Source organism: Halichoerus grypus, chromosome 4 (genome assembly GCF_964656455.1).
Source record: "Halichoerus grypus chromosome 4, mHalGry1.hap1.1, whole genome shotgun sequence".
NCBI classification, from domain to species: domain Eukaryota; kingdom Metazoa; phylum Chordata; class Mammalia; order Carnivora; family Phocidae; genus Halichoerus; species Halichoerus grypus.
In genome coordinates, this window is record NC_135715.1 from 166,349,838 (window position 1) to 166,371,355 (window position 21,518).

The 21,518-nt window shown below is 41.5% G+C and overlaps 1 protein-coding gene across 2 annotated transcripts in view; it reads right to left on the reverse strand.

Annotated features, from left to right (window-relative positions):
• The window catches only part of PLEKHM3 (pleckstrin homology domain containing M3), a 180,491-nt gene that overhangs the window by 138,062 nt on the left and 20,911 nt on the right, over positions 1-21,518 (reverse strand). Inside the window, exons 2-3 of one of the 2 annotated variants that reach the window (XM_036070878.2) lie at positions 19,131-19,995; positions 2,778-3,713 (exon numbers count right to left, since the gene is read on the reverse strand). In XM_036070878.2, the coding sequence (XP_035926771.1) occupies positions 2,778-3,713; positions 19,131-19,728 (1,534 nt within the window). In that variant the 5' untranslated portion in view covers positions 19,729-19,995. Of the gene's footprint in view, positions 1-2,777; positions 3,714-19,130; positions 20,051-21,518 lie in introns of both variants that reach the window. The other variant, XM_036070876.2, reaches the window with a different exon arrangement.

Genomic DNA, 21,518 nt, shown 5'->3' on the forward strand with positions numbered 1-21,518 from the left:
TTTGTAGATTTAAAAGCCAACATTTGTAGATCGCCTGGACAGCAACTGAATGACATCATAATAAAGAGCTGCTCTGTCATAAAATACAGAATAAATAAATAAATAAATAAATCCTCAAAAACATATTTAAAGGGGTAGGGACTACGTGGACGTAAAAATTTACATTCTAAAGACACCCACTATAACCATGAAATATTCTGAATGAGCGTCTCTTTAAAATAACAGATAATGCCAAATTCAACTAAAAACAAGTTAGTGAGAATTTTGATGTTTTAGAAGGTAAACATACTATGCAACTAGCTTTTTCACCAAATGGATGTTTTTACAAGGATGAATAGTTAGGGGACACAAATACTAAATGAATAAACAGCTGGTTTAGATTAACTGTGTTTGTGAGAGATCAATTTTTAAGGTTCCATCTGCTATAATAATTTTTAATATAATGAACAACCTCCCAAGTAATTTTAAAAACATTCGGAGGTTTGCTTACAAGTTTTAGCCTTTTTCTTTTGAGACTCTGCCCCCTACAGGAGGTGAAGTATTCCTACCTGGGGTAGGAAACCAGTATTCCATGCTGCAATGAAGGAAAATGAAAAGCGACCCGGTAAACCATGTGTAGCACAAAGCAACTGAATGTAGTATTTTCCAATGGAAAGGGCACTGAAATGAAATAAAAAATTTCTACTCGGGAATCCGCCATACTACACAAATTAGGACTGAATTCTCCCCAGCCCAGATTAGAAAGCTACCTGTGATTTATTAGAACTCCAAACCAGAGCATGAAGGTAAAAGCTGAGCAGAGCAAATGAATTTTAGATTTCATTTCTCCTGCCTCCTGGATTCCCTATTACCACCCATCCCCAACCTATTCTCCAACCAGGCCAAACTGAGTGAGGACATTTAGACAGCAAAGGGAGATATCCTGCAACATGGAACCTAAAGCAGCTGCCAAAAAGTTCTATCCCTGCCCATTCTGTAATCCTTCCCCTATTCTTTTCTACTTAGTTTCCTTCTCCCTGCCTCTTCTATTCACCCTTCTTTGTCTTTTTCCTGTTTTCATTTCTCCAACTGCTAGTATGTGATGGACCTGCTGAATGCTACCTCTACTTGCATTTCTCCTTCCTCCGAGTGCTAGAAACACTGCTGATGCAGGCCAGAATGTGGGCAGTGCACACTCCATCAGGAAGCAAACTTATGAGAGGAAGGTGAATTAGGGGTCAACTATGTGACAATCCTTGTGTAATCCCTGAGACTTTTCTTCCTCCTTTTACTAGAAAGTTTCCCAATTCAGCTATTCCAGTCTCCACCTTGAAAACTATTCTATTCTCCTTGATTCCAGTAACACAACAGATCTGTTGGCCCTATCAGCAATCCAAAGCCACAGAAGTGTATCATAATTCCAGAATGTTCACAGAGTCAGCATCAATAAATTATTGTTGAATGACTGAACTTTGAAATAAAATATATGTACTAATATAAGACACTAAAATGTCAATAATTTCCAAAAGCTGTGGTAAAGCTAGTATCCCCTTATTTCAAAACCATTTTGCAAAAGTAGCTGGCTGACTTAACATAAGGTCATTCATGCCTGCAGATACATGCATATCACCTAGTATGGCTTCCTTACCAGCTCAGTGTTGCTGGTCTCCCCCACCCAACCCTGCAAGTTTCTGCTTCAATAGTTACTGAGGCCCTCCAGAGAAAGCAGGGATGATCCACTTAATCCCCTCTTTAGGTATAGTATTTTTCAATAGAAAAGGCAATCATCCCAAATAACCTAAATTGAAATTTTCATTGTGCCACCACTATTTGGCTTTCAAGGCAGGAACAAGCAAAAATTGAAAATTTGGTCTTGGCCGGTGGTCAGCTTCCTGTTCTTTTTTAAATAACATACTTAAATCTGATACACTTGAATTAAAATCTTCCAAATCAGGTTTCCAATTAAATTACTTTCATGGTAAATTTACCTTAAGGATACATTTCTTGTCCCAAACTGTGGGGTTTAGTGAAAGCGAAATAATTTGATTTGGTTTATAGTAGATACATAGATTTGGTTTAGTGAGGGTTTTATTTTGTCTAGTTTACTGGTTGGGGAAAAGTGAAAGGAATGGGAAGTAGGGGAGAGATGCAGTAAAAGGGTTTTAAGAAATAACAGATGATTGGCCTTGAACTCTACTTTGTGCTTCACCCTTCCATAGCAGGTCTAGAAGCCCTGACTTCCCCAGGATGAGGCACAGGCCTACTGTGACTCAGAGGTCATCTGCCAAATCATCATCTACCCTGCTGTTTGCCACCTCCAGATTTTCTGTCAAGGCCGACTTTCTAGATTCTACCTTAACAGGATTTGACAAGGTTATGATCAATGACAGTTACTGACTACAGACATTTTTCTTCCCTAAGGAGTGTCAGCAGTCAGCTTTGGGCCTGAGTATCTCCTTTGAGACAATTTGTGACATCCACGTTCCCAGTGACCTTTATTTAAGAAGACAGAGGAAATGGAATCAGAGCAGACACAAGAAGCCTATATTCTAGGCTCATTATGCTTTGGCTAAGTCATTTTGATTCAGTGGGGTCTATCTTATCTGCTTCTACTTACTTCACCAGCATGGCATGAAGATAGACAGATGTTTTGATGTAGCAAACTCCTTGAAGGAGAGATGCTTTTTAAACAAGAGGCAGCTGTGACTGGCCCACTGAGGGGATTTTTAAAGTGAATTCCAATAGTGGGATTCAGGACTATTCTTTAATAAGCTTTAGACTAAACATTTGCTTCATACCTGCACACTTGAAACTCTGAGCAGTGAGTCCTCGCTCCAAAGACAAAGTTGTGAGAATGCTGAGGAAGCTGGTGGTCACAGACTGACGTTTGTTCTTCCTGAGTTCGTGCCCACCCATCTGATCCTTGGGTTTGCTCCTCAGGGTGACTTGCAGGTTTTGCTCTGAACTCCTCACCACATTGGCCGCTGTTTTCAGAGCCTCCATCCACTCCTCGGCCCTCTGCCGGGTCTCAGCGCGGAGGCGGAGGACATCTTGGGGGAAAATGACTTGAAAGCAAGAGTCACAGTCGTCCAGGTTGTCCACCTGGACAGCCAGACACACGTCCACATTGTAGCTGAGCAGGGGATCCTCGTCTAGCTTGCCAGGCTGGAAAGCCATAAGGTAGGCCCTGCTAAGCACAAACGTAAATGCCTTCCAGTTGTTCTGGATGGTGAGCCTGTATAGCGTCCCTGATTTGATGATGTTTTGGTATTGTCTGGGGCTATCCAAGACAGGGGATGGTGCGAGCAGCTCACTGCATTTCTTCTGTAAACAGTGATTCTGTGTACAGTCAACGTGATGACCAAGCCCTGGTGAGTTGGCCAGCTCATCTTGCCGCCCCACATAACCAGGCACGGCGGCGTGCACGACTTCCCAAAGCTTCTGCCCCCAGTCCAAAGCCTCCCATGGTGACTCTGCCTTTAACTGCAGCTGAGTGTTGTCATACAGAACGGTATCCACCAGCCTGGCCTCGAGGTTGCCCAAAACAGATATGCTCTGGAAGTGTGAAAGCTGGTAGGTGGCATAGAGGGCTTGATTGCCACTGCTGTCGAGGCTGTAGAAGTAGAAGTTGTAGGGGGAGAGTTCTGCGTAACAGCTTTGCCAGTAACTGTCATGGTCCTTCCTAATCTCCAGGTACCCCTTCTTCAGAATGTTTGGGAATGCCTGCTTGTGTTCTAGAAAGAAAAAAAACAAAACAGAAGAAGCAATGTGCATTAATTTATGAATATGAATGAACTCAATGAGATGAAAAGGCAGGTGCAAGAAACTAAAGAGATCAGGGAATGACATCTTTCTGGTTCAAAGCAAACACAGTAGAAGCAGTACAATTCCAAGATAGTACAAGTGACAAGATGTAATCGGGGGGGGGGGAAATTTCAGGTCTAAAAAACTTCACGAAGGTAGAATTATGAGCATAAGATTAAGTACAGAGGGGGGTGGTTTGCAATGTCAGTGTGACGTGCAGAGAGGTCTGTGCGGAAAACAGAAATACTGGAATAACTGGGACCATCCCCCATGGGCCCATGAAACAACTGCACTTCCCCAGGATTCCATGTTTTCTAGGAAACATTCTACAGAGTACCAAATACATGAGAGAGAACATTCCTCCTGTCACATGACCTAACTCCTTGCCAATACTCCCATCTTCCTTTGGGTTAGGAAAGCCAAGAAGGGTCAATGGAAAGGATAGAACAGAGCATGAAGTTTGCTGCCGATAAACTCCTGTTTCTCAGACACCCCCATTAGTCTTCAAGGCCTGTTCATGAGCCTTCTGTCTTACAACTACTTCCCCAGGCTTGACTCAACTAGCTCATTTTAGGTCTCTGCTTAGATAGCAGTTCTCTCTCACTTCTGAGCCTGGATGCGCTTATACTGTTCCTTCTGCTTACAATGTTCCTTCCCACTGCTTCCCCCAGCTACTACACACTTACCCTTCCTCACTTAGCCATGCTTTCTTCCAGGAACAGAGTCTGTCCTGACTCCCCCAATCCCTCACCTGCAAACACACAGCCCTGGGTCAGTAACAGGTATCCCTATTATTCCTCTCTGATGGGTTCTTATAAGGCTGTATTATAATCATGTATTTAAATATCTGAATAAAATAAATTTTGAAGTTTTTAAAGAAGTGTGTCCTCCCCATTGGACTGTAAGCTCTACTGAGGACAGAAGAGAGGTCTGTCTTTTCATCCTTATTATCACAGCACATAGTGCAATGCCTAGTACACAGCAGGCTTTTAAAAAGTACTTGTTGAATGAGAAATATAGCTCCCAGCACAATGCCCAGCATATAGCAGGTATTATTTCTTTCCCTTCCCCTGTTTGACGAGTTTATCTGGTTGTGCCATCTTTAATCAATGCTTAGCTGTAACGTATGCAAGTTTAGTACTTTAATAGAAGGAGACTGTCATTTGGGAGACTTCCTGATACTTTTATCAGGCGTGAAAAGGACATCCATGCAAGAGGCAGCACCCCTCCCTGGTAGAGATTTTCATTTCTGAAATTTTCATTTCATTCTGTTTCTTAATTTCTTTGCTAGCACACATTGGAGAAAGTCATAAACTAATTGAGTCATTCCCTAAAGAAGACAAATCACACTCCCAAAGGGAGTGATTCTGATCTTGGCTGAAGAAAAAAAAAAAAAAAAAAAAGTAACACAGATCTAGATCTTAAAATAGCAAACCAAAAGAGAAAAGGAGAGAAATGAGGCAGAGAAAAGCCAATTTTACCTGCTTTACATCTCCAGTCCTGACACTCATTAGTATTTCTGTGATAACTCAAAAGCCATTAATTTCTTGCAACCTACACTAATCCCTTTGTAGAGAGAGATAATGGATGCCTATTCTCAGTTATCTGTCTTTTCTGATAATGCAATAAGGGAGATAGTGCTGTTAGAGACGCTGCTGCTACCTCTCCCCCTCTCATTTCCATCAAGCGCTGATGGTAGTTCAATCTTTTCCATAATAAGACTCATAACCATGTGTCCCTCCATCCCCATCTGTCCTGTGACCCAATGGCTCAGCTACGCATCCCTGAGTAAAATAAAAACTACCTTTCTTGCTTTTAGCTAGGAGTTTTTCTCTCCTTTTCTTTCCTCCCTGAGAGCTTTTTACAATAGCAAGCACGAATTAGAAATTCTACTTTAATTGGGCCCAAGTCAGCAGCAAACCTGATTAAAAACTCACCTCTTTCTGACTGTCCAAGCTAGGGTGGTAGATGCCAGCCTGGGTGGACCGATTTTAGAAGTCCTGCCTGGGTGTCTCAAAAGTCCCTTCACCTTCTTGATGCAGAGTAAGGGTAGAGAATGCATTGTGTTTCCAGATTTTTCAACCACCTGGCTCAGCCCTCCCTAAATAGGTACATTAAACTGAGACAGAAGAGATTGGTGTTGATCATAGGAAATGGCCCATATTTATAGGCTGCAGTTTGTAGCGTTAATTTCTTGAAAAAGAACCATCAAGTAGAGAGCAAACATGATCAGAAAGCTATCCTCTGGGGTGCGTATTCCTCTCTGGAGGGTCTGTTTATATCAGACCTTACTAATATTTCCTGTGTGAAGTATTGATGGTCTTTGAGTTGTAGAGGGCTAAAGGATGACCATTTCTCTCTCTTTTTTTTTTATTTGACCATTTCTCTTTAGTCTCAAACAACTGCTACTTTCTGTTTCTATATGAAGTTTATTTTTAATATTTATGCTACAGACAAATCAGAAGGTATATATTTAAATCTAAGCTTTCATTAACTTATAGTTCAACTTTTATTTCCCAAGACCGTATCATTTCAACTCATTTAATTAACCTCCCACACATTATTGTAAAGTGTTCAATTTCACAAATGAGTAATATAAAATCTATTTTAACTAATATCATAAATGATTCAGATGGGACCACTGACAAGGATTATCACCATTTCCTCAATAAATTAGGAAAGGATGATCAAAATAAATCACTGTACCCAAAAATTTCATACTGAAACCACAAGTAATTCCTTGTGAAAAACGGGGAAAAAACCCAAAAACCCAACTCCTGAATTCTTCATTTCCCCATTGCTTTCCACTCTGGCTAGTACGAAGACCTGGTTCAGTTCCTCTGCAGTGAAGACCCCTTCTTCCTCTTCTCTTCAACCTGCGGTACCCGTGCAGCGGTTTAAGGACAATGGTTGCTAGTTACTGAAGAGGAAGAAGGGAATTTTCCCCAGCACGCGCCTGATTCACTTCTGCACCGCCAACCTGCCAGAGTTCCTCTTTTGCTCTTATTTCCTCTACCTGTTCTCAGAAAATTTTCCTTTCTCATGGCCACCACCCTAATCAAGGTTTTTTTTTTTTTTTTTTTTATTGTGGCATAATTGACATACAACATTATATTAGTTTCAGATGTACAATTCAGACGTAATGATCTGGATATTTGCATATATTATAAACCGATCACCACAGTAAGTCTAATTAACATCCGCCAGCATACATAATTACAGAACATTTTTTTCTTGTGATGAGAACTTTTAAGACATATTCTCTTAGCAACTTTCAAATACGCAATGCAGTATTAACTAGAGTTGCCATGCCGTACATTACATCCCCATGGCTTTTTATTTTATAACTGGAAAGTTGTACCTTTAAGACCTAATCCAGGTTTTAAATGAGCTCCCACCTCTAGTCCGCCTTCCTCCTGGCCATCTCCCACACTGTTACCTGGGTCATGCACCGCCCCTCCCACCCAGTAAAGTTCAAACTCCTTAAGACATTTTATTATGGAAAATTTTAAACACACTCCAAAGCATGTAGAAGAGAAAATAAACACCCAGGGACCTATCCCTCAGCTTCGAAAATCAAGTTTCTGCTATTCTTGTTCTCCATCTCCCGCCCCTCTCCAACTCTGGCTTTTTGTCGGTTGTTTTGGCTGCAATATTTGAAAGCAGATTGCTAACACTTTATCATTTCTACTGTAAATACTTCAGGGGAATCTCTAATCTGACAGATAAAACTTCAATACACACACACACACACCCCATTTTCACACCCAACAACATGAATAATCCTCATCTAATACCTAGTCCGTATCTGATTTTCCCACATTGTCTCAAAAAATTTCTTTATACAGATAGTTTGTTCAACTTAGGTTCACACATTGATTTGGCTGATACATCATTTAAATCTCTTTAAATCTATAACAGTTCTTTCTCCTTTTTTTTTTCATGCCATGTATTTACTGAAGAAATGAGTTCATTTGTCCTGTAGACATTCTCACATTCTGGACTCGGCCGAGTGTATCCTCATGGTATTGTTTAAATGTTCCTCTGTTTCCCATGTTTTCTGTCAACTGCTATTTAGATCTTGAGGTTCATTTAGATTTTTTTTTTTTTTGACAAGAATACGTCACAGGTGGTTGTCCCACTTCTAGGGGTATTAAGATTGATTAGGGGGTTCAGAAGATGTTAGTCTGATCCCTCCATTATAACTTTCCCCACAATGCAGGCACTTTTCTCCACTCCCCCACATTCCAGCCAGGTGACCTGATACTGTTTCTACCACTCACCCCTCCCAACCTTCGTGCATGTTCTCTCACTGACCTCCCTGTCTAGATCTCCCCTAATCTCTGCTTACGCGTGTTTTCCTCACACGAGGGCTAGTACAAAATCCTACCTATTCTTTTTTTTTTTTTTTAGATTTTATTTATTTATTTGTCAGAGAGCGAGCAAGCAACAGCGCACGCACACAAGCAGAGGGAGTGGCAGGCAGAGGGAGAAGCAGGCTTCCCCCCCAGCAGGGAGCCCACGTGGGACTTGATCCCAGGACCCTGGGATCATGACCTAAGTCAAAGGCAGACGCTTAACCCACTGAGCCACCCAGGCAACCCAAAATCTTACCTATTCTTGAAGACCTTCTTCCTCCCCTCTAGTTGAAAACAACTGTCCTCCTCTGAACCCCCAAGGCTCTATGGCTACACTACTCTGACGACTCAGATTTCAGATACTATTTCACATTTATCACATATGTATTAAATTATGTAATAAAATTATTCAAAAAATCAGAAAAAAATGTAAAAGGCAACAACAAAAACTTTCTGCCTCCATATCCCAGCACCCACAATCCTCCTGTCCAGACTATATACTGTTTGATATGAAGCCCTCAGACATGATATATATGTCATAATATAAATAATAATTAGAGGTATATTATATTTACTTATGTAATTACATAATTATTAAATGGTTACATACTTTCATTTTTATTACTTTATGCAATTTTATCTTTTTAAAAACCACCATATCCCAGATCACAATAAATGAAAGAAACATTTAGGTAACCTAGTTTACCAAGAAAATCTGGACTGCCTGAGTCAGCACAATGAATGAAGTCACAAGAACAGGATTCCAAAGATTGGGCAATGGTTAGAATGAAAGACAAAGAGCAACATTTTGATGTTTTCAAAGAATTCAAAAGCCCAATGTGGTGCCAGTATTCCAAATCAAAGTTATCTAGGCAAATCAAAAGCACACATTTAAATTCTTATTACAAGATTAATAAATGTGAAAGGAAGCCAAAGTGGAGAATGAATGGAGAACAGCCATACACTTCAGTGTAACACCGTCTAAGACAAGCCTGAAAGGATTGCCTTTCAAAGTTTGGCAGATATATTACATTTCTTCTGTGGTGGAAGGGGCTAGGGGGCTCTTTTGGGTCTCTTGTAAATAAGAGCACTAATACCATTCATGAGGGCTCCACCCTCATGACCCATGCACCTCCCAAAGGCCACATTTCCTAATATCATCAATTTAGGAGACAGCCCAACTTATGAAATTTGGGAGTGACACAAATATTCAGACCATAGCACCAAACAGGGACTCATGTTGCTCAATTTCTATCATATCTTTAGTCCTGACAATTCATTCTTTTATTCATTTCAGTGGATCCCAAACACAATCCCCACAGCAGTTTTTCCATACTTCTTTACTCTTCCCAAACACCTAATTCCACTGTCTCATTTTGTGCACTGCAGGGAGCTCCTTTACATATACTGTGCTTGGCTTCATGCCAACGTTGCATAACCAATGTCCCGCACAAGTGCTCCAGAGCACGGTGGTTAAGGCCATAGGTGCTGGAGCCAATGAACCTAAACTGAAATCATAGTTCTGTCCTTACTGGCTGTGTGACCATGGCAAATTACTTAACCCGAGTCTCAGTTTTGTCATCTTTAAGATGGGCTATAATAATAACACCTACCTCACTGTACTCTTGTGAGAAAGAAATGAGTAGCTCTTAGAACAATGCCTGATACATCATGAGTATTCAACAGATGTTTCTTATTTTGGTCGTCTGGTCTCAAAAGAATCTCCCTGCCTCCCTATTAAAGCTAACCCTACCACCTCTGCTCTGTGCCTAATTCCTTCCCACTTCTTCAGAATCTCTTCCTCTGCAACATCTTAATATTATCCCTCCACTAATCTCTTTTCCTCCTGTCTTCCAATACCCTAAGGTTTGTTGTGTCTATTAAAAAAGGATTCACTTGATCCTACCTCTCGTCCGGCTCAATCTGTATCCTTCCTTCAGAGGCCAAATTCTGACATTGCCTCCATGTCCTGTTCCACACAATCTGGCTTCTGACCACTGCTCTGACCTCATCTCACATTCCTTCTCTCATTCCAGCCACATTCTTTTATGTTCTGTGAGCAAGTTGAGTGCATTCTAGCCTCAGGAACTCGGAGGTTGCTATATCCTCCATTTGGAACTTCTCTCCCCAGCTCCACTGACTTACGTGCCTCCCTTAGTTTTTCCCCTCAAAGGTGCCATCCTCAGTGAGGCCATCCTTTACCACCTTCAAGAGCCCCCTCTCTATCTTACACCTTGCTTTATTTCCTTCAAAGAACTCTCTCCTTCTTCTTGAGGGCAGGGACCTGGATGTCTCTCTCACCCCTGTATACTCAGTGGCTGTCTCCATAAATATTTGTTGAATGAATGTACAAAGGACTCTGCTAGAATCTGTGGACACCAAATGAATCAGACACAGATTGTGTCAATAGATCTATGGCCCAATTAGAGGCCTTCTTTTTCTTTTCACAAGTCCCACTTTTCTCTTTGGCCACGGTCACCCTAAGTTTAGATCTTATCACTTCACAGCATGATAACTGGCAGAGTCTTCTAATTGGTTTCAATCCCTTCCATTCTTTCCATCTGTTAATCCATCCTATATTCTGGGGGGGGGGGGCACTGAGGGGAACCAATAAATAGCATCCCTTTACTCACCCAAGTTTTAAACCAACTGAGATTGACGGACATTGTCAGACACATGGAGATCAAAACATCAGCCAGTTGGAGGACGCAGCTTAGGGGTCCTCCTACCCCTAGGACTATACATACTTACCTCTGAGTCACAAGCAGTACTGATCACCACAGGCTTCCCCTCCTGGGGGACTGCCCATGAAAGGCTGATGGATGGAGGAACAGACCAGAATTAGTGCTTCCTGTGAGAGAGGCTGAGTTATACACATCCAGTTCCTCTCCTAAACTTGCCCTAAGTTGCTCCTCCCTGGGGGTGGAGTGTGCCAAGGGAAGGGAAGAGGCCAAGAGTGTGAGTCTAACTGATAGCCCTTTACACAGACACAAACGCTACAGGAGAGGTGGTTCCCCGGTAGCTACCTCCACTACCCCTCAACCCTGTCGACTTACATACTTTTTATAAAATACCCTTTTAATTTTGACTTTCAAGTAATTTTCAAGTGCTTCTTTGCTAAACATATCACATTAAGTCTATTTGTTTGGCTTTGAAGGTCCTCCATGACCTCAGACTACAACTCTCACAAATGCAGCCCTGTCCGGCTTAGCCTCCCAGGCATCCCACACACATGCTATGTTCACCTCCACCTTGGTCTTGTGCTCAACCCTCTAAGCTCACTGAAGCATCCTTTCCTCAATGAAGACCTCTCTAACATTCTAGATTACAATCATGTCTCTTTTCTTTATATTCCTAGTTGATAAAACGCAGTCTTTCAAGTCTGTTTCATGTTATAGTATTCAACTGTATTTAAGCCAGAAACTAGGGGGAAAAGTTTTAAATAATTTTAAGTTTTTGTTCTCCTCATCAGAGGCACACAAGAGAAGTGACATTAACAGGATCCACATTAATCATGACACTGCCACAAAAGTCCATAGCAAAGAATATGAAGAGAATAATACTATAGGAACCAAAGACAGGCTGTGTCCTGAACATCTGAAATATGCTCCACAGGCCAACACTCAGCGATGGCTCCCAGATACTGGGTAACAAACTAGTTCTGGTAGAAACAAAGTAGGCTCAAGTAATGTCTTTTCTCAGAGCTACTTTGGAGACCTTTCTTTATGGGTAAAGGAGACTATCCCATTTGCTCTCCCTTCAAAATAAACCTAGGGGAAAAGACGTATCATCTGTGCAGGCTCTAGTAGAAATAGACCTGTACCATATTTGGCTACACATTAGCTAGACAGACATACCAACTTCAGGATCTTTTCCATCTAAGTTCTTTGCTATGGGCAACAGTGATAGAGCATTAGTCCATACAGTCCTGGTCAATTTCACTTCTAAGTGTGAACCCCACTAGGAGATCACAGACCCAACTTCTTAAATGCAGAGGCTTTCTGCCTTCTGTGACAAGGGTAATCCCTAGTCTTTAAGAACTTTGTGACCCAGAAAACAATTCCAAACCAACTTTCAAGCTATGCTCAGTCATTGCCATGGTGGGCTTTTCACTCTGTTTCCCTAATCTATAGGAATTAAGTACAAAAGAACCTCCCATACTTAAGCCAGCAGATTTTAACGTAAATGGCATTTCAGTATAGTATCTTTGGGTAACATACTAGAGTCATAGAAACTTAGAGTTAGAAGGGACTAGAAATCTCTTTGGCCCAGCCCCATCTGAGGTAGAACTTGTCAGTTGCTCATCTCATTAACTAGTCCTCCCACTGCTTTACCAACAGAACCCTAATCTTGTTCAGGTATGGTGGCAGATGCTCAGAGGAGATGTCCTCTCCCTTGCCCCATGGAAAGAAACAAGATTTGTTTAATCCAATCACAGAAATGCTATTTTCCTTTGCCAGACATTGCTTTAGGGGTGAGCATGTGACTCTAGCTACCGAGGGGGTGCTATTAGGGGCCACTGGGAAAGAGACCCAGAGGAGGTGCTCTGCTTTTCCTTCCTGAATTTGGCTACTGATATCTTGGGACTACTGTAGCTATCTTGTACCAATGAAGGGAAAGAAGAGACATTACCAGTATACTGAGAAGCAGAGCAGAAAGACAGAAAGTGCCTGGATCTTTGATGAGCCTGGGACCACCTATTTCTGGACTTCTGAAGTGTTTACTGCATAGAGTGCTTGATATTCACTAAGTGCTGCACACCCGCCTGTGAGACGGATGAAAACAGAAGATGATAAATGGCCTTATTATTTATGCCACCTGTAGTTGGGGATGCTGGTAACTGCTTCTGAAAATATTCGTAACTAATTTAACAGATTTGGAAAGAGATCCCAGGAAGCAAAATGACTTGGCCAAGATTATACCACACAGTGTGCAAGTTGAGAGGAGAACTCTAACCTCCAAACCTGGAATCTAGATCATACCGTGTTTATTTGTGGTGGAGGGAATGACCCAAACTTCCTCAGGCTTGAGAGACAGCATTATTGAGTGATTACGCATGGCCTCTAATGTCAGGCCTGGGTTGAAATTCTAGTCCTACCACATCCTACTGCATGGCCTTGGGTGAGGTCAACTTCTCCAAGACTCAGTTTCCCCATTTGTAACGTCAGAACAATATCATCTATCATACTAAACTATTACGAATATTAAATAAGATAGTAGACACATCTTAGCACAGGGCTGAATGTAAAGTTAACTCTCATTGAATGACAGCTCTTATTGATAGTATTAATAACAAACTCCATTCAACTTAAGTTATAGGGAAGGAAAACAGAAAGAGAGGCCATTTCTGTTTTGGAAAACAAAACAAAATGGTATTGTCCTGATGTTCCGAGTACCAACACATAAAATTCAACCTGACACTTCGCATAAAATCATACTTGGTACAATACAAAGTTTTCTATGATATGGTTTATAGCATCAAAAAACTTCCAACCTAATGCAGAAGATGGATATATAAGCAATTACCTATAATGCACAGAATTAAATATGCTGTGAAAACATACAGTGAAGTGAAAAAAAAAGAATTTTAATTGAAAAAAAATATAGAAAGGTCTCAAGGAGGCCATGGCATTTGGATCGGTCCTTGAAAGATAATGGTGGATTCTGAAAAGTGAAAAAGGCCGGGAACGTATTCTGGAAGAAGAGAAAGCATGAGCAAAGGCTCAGGAACTTGAAAGGACATGGCACATTAAAAAATGGCACATAGGTAGGGTGATAGAAGGTGCGAGTGATAAGTCTGGGAAGATACCTGCATGCTTTATAAAACTTAACACTTGATTTTGTAAAGAATGGGGAACCGTGATTCGTTTTTGAGAACACAGTATGAACAGATTTGTGTTTTAAGAAGGTAACTCTAGCAGTTTGTGAAATTAGTAACTATAGTTCTCCTTAGCCAAGAAAGATAAACTATAGTAACAGAGCAATCACAAAAAACATCAGAAACTTCATTTTCAGAGTTCTCATATAGAAATGTTAGAATCAGGATATCGGCTGTTGATAAGGGGTGTTGGGTTTCCAATAGCTGCCACAGACCAACATTCAATAATGTAACCAGTGGAAACTATACAACCATATAAAATCAACTTTCTGTGACCTATTTTAGCAACTTCTTTGTACTGACTAATCTTGCTGAAGGGTGAATCATAAATTCAGCAAGAGACCATGTCCTGGTGACCTCACTTGTTCTAAGCCTGCAGGAATATTCCCACCTCTATTGGCTCCAAGGCTTTTCAGAAACATCATAATTGAAAAAGCAGTCATTTTAGTATAAGTCCCAAATTTGGCTTTTTTTTTTTTTTTTTAAGTGAAAGATGGGGAAAAAGGGAATGGAAAGAGAGTAACATAAAACTCAAGATAAAGAAACCATACTGCCATGGTCTTTCTAGCTCTAAAGAAAATCTCTGCTTGAGACCTTCTCCTAAAGTACTTAGAACAAGAAGATAGAGGCATAGAAATGGTACCAGGTCACTAGAGAGTGAAACCAACTGAAACAAAAGCTAGTTGACCACTGCCCTTGCCAAGCACATGAAAATGTGAACACAGTCAGGGAGGATAAAGGAAGTCAGGTTCGGCAGTCCATTGAGTTTCAGAGCTCCACAGCTAATGCAAAGGATTTCTTAAAAAAAAAAAAAAAAAGATTTTAAAAATTGCAACCACAGCAGTTCACCCAAAAGTAGAGTTAGTTACAAGGCACACAGAAATTCTTCAACCATACCCATATTTCCATGACGACTTTCCATTACCGATTTACCGATCTGACTATAGTTAATTAGCTCCCATACAACCAAGAAGCAGGGTCAGTTCAAATATATCCTAAAATGATACAATTTTAGATTTGGGAGGATCTTAGAGACAACTTAACCTGCTTCACTAGGTTTTTAAATCAAAAGCAACAGACGAGTCATTTTTCCAAACCCACACGGTGAGTCCTAATTGAGTGTTCTTTCCACACACCCCCACCTTCCTCTATCACGTGTATACGTTTATAGGTGTAAGTATGTGTGTATGTGTGATCTGTTTTTCATATTGATAACATACCTAGCGTCCACATGTTTATATGACTTTCTATGTTCTTACCTTAATTCATATTTACATTTGGATTATAATTCTATGATGTTAGGACCCTCTCTTCCGATCTCATGGGAAATTCCAGGCTGCCTATGGCTGTATTATTACTCACTGAACAAGAACAGGATGACAGTGATATAAAGGGGAAAGGGTTGGTCAAGAGCATGTCTGTACAGAACTCAGACTAGTGCCAGGACTAGCAATGATCCGTTCTGGCAGGAGCTAAGTTTAGGAACTTCCCCCAGGGCTAGCTCCCTGTCACACCTTGCTACGGGCTGCCCAGGGCATGGCAGGAAGGAAAAGAGCTGACCATGGGGAAGCTTTGTCTCCACTACCTGTCTTGAGAATTTTTAGAAACAACTGCCTCTGATGTGAAGTGATGGATGTGCTAACTAACTAGACAGGGGGAATCCTTCCACAACGTACATGTATATCAAATCATTACAACATACACTTTAAATGCCTTCCAACTTTGTCAATTATACTTCAATAAAGCTGGGGGAGAAAAAACCTGTCTCTGTTTCCGTCTTGCCTTAGATCTAGTGCTTCCCAGTGATTCGTGACCTAACCTTTTCAACATCACTATCCCACGCTCAGATAGTGCAGACAGTCTTAACTGGGCTGGGTTCAAGCCACACTCCATCAGCCTGGTAGGACCCACTGACTCTACCCTTCATCTACCTAGCACTGGCAACATTCCTTTGTAAGAAGCCTGTCCTGGGTCTATCTCTGCCTGAGGCAATAAAACTTACAGAATACATTCATTCATAGGCTTCTAAGTAAGACTGAAAAAGGCAGCCGAAAGATGGAACAACACCCCAAAGCCCTCTTTCCACAGTAACAAATCCGTGGCGTCAGTTCACTTAAGCGCTTCTGTACAGTGAGCATTCAAGAGTATGAAGGGCAAAGTTACAGTCCTCCTTTTGTGGGCTCACTGGTCCCCTAAAGAACGGCGGCCAGCTCAGCACTGTCCATGTATTTTAGTGAATACGTTAAATGCAAAAAACAATCCTTGTTTAGCTAGGCTGCTTTGTGTGTCTCAGTTTTTCCAGGTTTGGTGATCTCCTGAGGGATTAATTTTAGTTCGATGAACATCATCCAGGTCTGTCTCTTCCACACCACTTCCCACCCTCTACACCCACAGGGCCTGATTACTAATAAGGCTTTCAAAGTAGAGGGTTCTGGAGACTGAGAACTATTGGCTTCCAAGGTAAGGGTACAGCTCCAGCTTAGTGGTTAAGAGCGTGGACTCTGGAGAGAGACTGCCCAAGTTCAAATCAAGGATCCACTTAGTACCAGCTATGGGACTCTAAGCATATTACTTAAGCTCTCTGTGCCTCAGGTTTCACCATCCCCAAAATGGGGTCAGTAAAAATATCTACATCACGGGAGTATTATATGAATTAAATAAGCTACTACTTGTAAGGAACTTAAAATAGTCAGTGCACAGTATTTGGTACTGCCACCATTTTCCCCTCCTCTTCCCGCCTGGGCTCTCTCACCCCGAGGGCAAACACACTGGGTGCTCGGGTGCGGCTCTGATAGTGACAAGTAGGCTGTCAGTCTGTTTGATGTATTCTGCTCTCATACATCCCGAGCAAGAAGCTAGGAAAGAAATGACCTTCAAATCCAAAGCAATAATCTTTTTTAAAGAAACACTATCAGGGAACCAGGAAGAGTTGAGGAGTGATGCAGAATTACTTCAAAATTACTTCAAAATTGGGAGCCTGGGTGGCTCAGTCGTTAAGCGTCTGCCTTCGGCTCAGGTCATGATCCCAGGGTCCTGGGATCGAGTCCCACATCGGGCTCCCTGCTTGGCAGGAAGCCTGCTTCTCCCTCTCCCCCCACCCCCGCTTGTGTTCCTGCTCTCCCTATCTCTCTCTCTCTGTCAAATAAATAATTAAAAAAAAAAAATCTAAAAAAAAAAAATTACTTCAAAATTACTTCAAATGATTGCCAACTTCAGAAAGACTAAAGGGCAAAGCCTAATTATCGCACGAGGCTTTGTGCTCACCAAGCAGCAGTCAGATTCTTCCAGAAAGGGGAATCCTAACTGTACCTAGGCAACCGGGGAGTCTGAGAGGTATCTAGATACCCCTCCAAGGCCAGGGCAACATGCTGCCAACACGAGGGGCCACTTTATAAGCCATATCTGTTTGATTTTCTCTTATCACAAGGCTAGTGCAGGGCAGCCTTTGAGATGAAAGCAAATCTTCATTTTTCACTGCTGCTAAAGAGCTTCACAGAGAGGATGTGCAAGGTATGAAATGCTAGATGATGGCGCGAGGCCCTCAGAAAAGAGGGTGGAGGTTTTTTTTTCTAGAAAGACGAAAACTGGCTAAAGAAGTTATTGTTGTTAATTTAGCAGCTTATCATAATTACATTCATTTCACATTTTAAACAATTTTTTTGAGCATAAACTATGTTCAGAGCACCATGTTGAGGATAAAACAATGGGTAATAAACAGTCCCTTTCTCAGTGACAAGATAGTAAACAGCTGATCACAAATCAGTGAGAGAGGGAATGAATGGTTCACTTCCCACTAACAAACCCGTTCATAATATGAGAAAGCACACTTCAGGAAGGCCAATTTAAGAAATACTTACTGTGAGGCCCTTTTATAAAAGTCTATGCGAGAGTAAAGTAGAAGTGATTGGAAGTGTCGCTTTGATTCTCATTGATGAGTTTCAAATTCATTTATTTTTATTTTTTTTAAAGATTTTATTTACTTATTTGAAAGAGTGAGAGAGAGAGAGAGTAAGCACGAGTAGGGGGGAGGAACAGGAGGAGAGGGAGAAGAAGACCCCCTGCTGAGTAGGGAGCCCAATGCGGGGCTCGATCCAGGATCACCAAATCATGACCTAAGCCAAAGGCAGATGCTTAACCGACTGAGCCACCCAGGTGCCCCGATGAGTTTCAAATTTAATTAATAATAGTAATATCATTAAATGTTTAAGATATCTAAAAGAAAATGCTGTGGGAAATGAAGACATGGTTTGTCACACCTCACAGAATTCATGTGCATATGTACTGTGCATGAAGTATGAGGAAAAAGAGAAATTCAGGGTCCCATACCATGAGGTCTGAACCAACCTCTCCCACCTTTTCCTCCCACTAGCCTCCATGGGATCCTCTGCTCCCCCCTGCACCCCTCATCTCCTCACCTTGGTTCCAGCTGTAATCCTGACCGAGTGTCCTCTACCGCGACCCCCTTTCTGCATCTGAGTGTCTTTCCCGGTCCAGCTGAAACTCCATGAACTCTCATAAGCCCTTCCTAACAAACCCAGCACAGTGTCTTCTTCCTCTGTCCTCTCAGTCACTGTCACCTGCTCATTGAAATAAATCCCAACAATATAAAGTAAAACAAAACCCCCTCACAAATATTTCAGTTGACTTCTACTTCCTCTCACTTCTGGTGCCTTCCTGAGTGTTTGTTAGTGTCTGATCCCCTCGGCTTAAGTGAGAAGTTCTTTAAACCAAGGACGGTGTCTTTACACACCTTTAAACGCTTCCTAGCACAGGGCTATGCCCAGTGTGTGATCAGATGAACATCTACTGATGTGAACAAGCAGTATCAAACTCTGTACAAAGGCAAATACTACATGAATTATGAGACTATGCAGATTCTTACACACAAGATTAGAAAGGGAGAATTAACCACAGTCAACTTTTCACTCAGCACTTCTTATGAAGACACCAAGGCTGAGGCTTCAGGTAAAGTGTGAAAGCAAATGGAAGAGGGAGCTTAAGTAAGCAAAGCCGGACAGGGACACTGGAGAGTACACTTCCCCTGAGGTAAATGTAAGACAGACAAAGGAAAGTCAATGATTGTTCAATAGCAGTCAGATATAAAAACATACCAGTATTCCCTTGAGCATCTTCGACCTTATTTGGTGAGGATGACAGAAAAGCTGGCCTGGTGAAATGAGGGCCCCGAAGACACGGTTGCTGCTGCAGAGGCATGGTTTGGAGGACTAGCCTCCAGTCCACCTGGGTAATATCTGACCTTGACCGAGCATGCCCTGGCTTGAAAGTAGAGGTTTCATCCAATAAGTCATTGACGGAGCGAGGCCTGTCCCTCCGACGCGGACAGATGTTGAAAAAATTAAAGGTCGATGCTTCCTTTTGTTCCATCCACGAAAGATTATCTGGGGCTGTCCCCTTCTGAACCATAAACTGTTCTTTGGCAGGGAAGACATTTTGAGCTTTGGTTTCTAAGAGCCTGCTCTTACAGTGGTCCCAAATCAGGCCCCCCTTGCCCAGGGAGGCAACATTTCTGATAGCACCATTGTCTGTTATGTTAGTGAGGACCTCGTGCCCCACCAATTCAGGGACTTCCTGAATCCCATAAACCTCAGCTTGCTGCACAGCCTTTTCTAGCTTAGTATCAAAAGTACTAAAGAAATCCTCAGTAACTTCCAAGGCTGGGCTGATATCATCCACTTCCAAAGCTTCCATGTCACAGGCTCCAAGAGGCCTAAGGCTCCTCAGCTGGTTCAGGAAAGGGCTTCATGAACATTCATTCACCCAACAAAGAGAGGTGCGCTTCAGCAACTGAGTTCTGGAAACAACTGAAAGAAACCTTCTTCGACTGCCTAGAGCAGGCCAAGCACAAGGATAGTTGATGTTTTTTCAGTCATTAAGAGCATTTGCTAGTAGCTACTGGCCATTAGCAGAGGTGTGGGAAGACAAATGCTCCTTTGAGATCATTCTTCATTGAGATCTCTGTAAAGATAACAGGAAGTGCTTGTCAAAGCAATGCCATGCAATCCTTAATTTCCTGGAAGAAAAGAAACAGCACAACATTGACACGTGGTTCACTGTATTCTATAGTACATGAATCTGCCCAATGATTTCCCCATCTTTACATCTCTTCTATGTAGACATGCCCCGAGGTGGACAACACCTACACAGAAGTTCCACTGTCAAGAGTACACATCACTACCGGCTTTAGTGTTAGAACCTACACAGAGCCGGGTGGAACCCTTGATAAGGGGAATTAAGGTCAACAGCTTTTACTCATACAGAAAAGCCTTTGAGAACAGTTGTGAAAAGACAGTCCTGGCAAATCTCTGTAAAATGTTGACCTAAAATAGTAAGCAAAGAGACTAAGGATTCTGTGTCTGGGCCTACATCATAATCAATCTAAAAGTCACAAATACATGAGTCCTTTCACAAACTTTGAAAGTGCTGATGGTCTGTCAGGCTAAAAAGCGCAAGGGGGAAGGACCCAGGGAGGCTCTGCCCTTTTATTAAACACCAAAATTATTGTGTTTGTGCTTCCCAGGCTTGGATTATGTAATACCTACTGAATGCCTCTGGACTTCAGAATTCCTCCAGTCAGCTTCAAAAAAAGGCTTCAGGCTCCAAACTCCCAGAGGTTTTGAGGACTGGCCGAGGAGTACAGGTCCAGCCTCAGGGCTGGGCAGAAAATACCCTTCATGAGCACTAACTCATTATCTCTGGGAAAGGCTAGATCTCCAAGGTCTAATTAGCACAGAACTTGACAGTGATGCTATCCAATATGGTAGACACCAGCCATATACGACTATTTCCATTTCAATTTATAATAACAATCAAATAAAGTTTCTCAGTCACCCTATTACATTTCATGTGCTCAACAGTCACTTTCACCTTTGTATGTGTACCCAAAAAATGAACAGAAAAACAAAACAACCATGCAAGGGGCTTTTTGCCCTTAATTACTTACAAGTACGTAAAATTAGGCAATTAGCAACAGCTCTGCATGTCCCTGCAAAGGTTCATAGATGTGCTTTTTCTGTTAAAAACTGCATGATTTTATGGTTCATTAAAATCATTTTTAGCACTTAGGTCATTAACCATTACATTTAAATCAACAGTACCAATCCACATTGCTTAATATATGTAAATTAAACTAGTATATATAGCCCTTTATTTTTTTATTATTATTATTTTTTATTATGTTATGTTAATCACCATACTATAGCCCTTTATTTTAAAATGTGTCAAGAGGTTTGCAGTTCACAGCAACTCTGTGGTTAACCTCTTGTGAAGTGATAATTACTATGAATTTGTCTACATTTTATATTTTGGTACTTATTATGTTAGCCCTTATGCAGTAAGGCACTGATTGACTTTTAGAGATAAACATCAGTTATAATAGTTGCAAACAGGGTTTCTCTTCCTGTGTTTACAGTTAAGCCCTAAGCCTCTTGAATTGTGCAACAGGGTTTCACTACTTCTGTAATTTTGAAACATGGGATTTT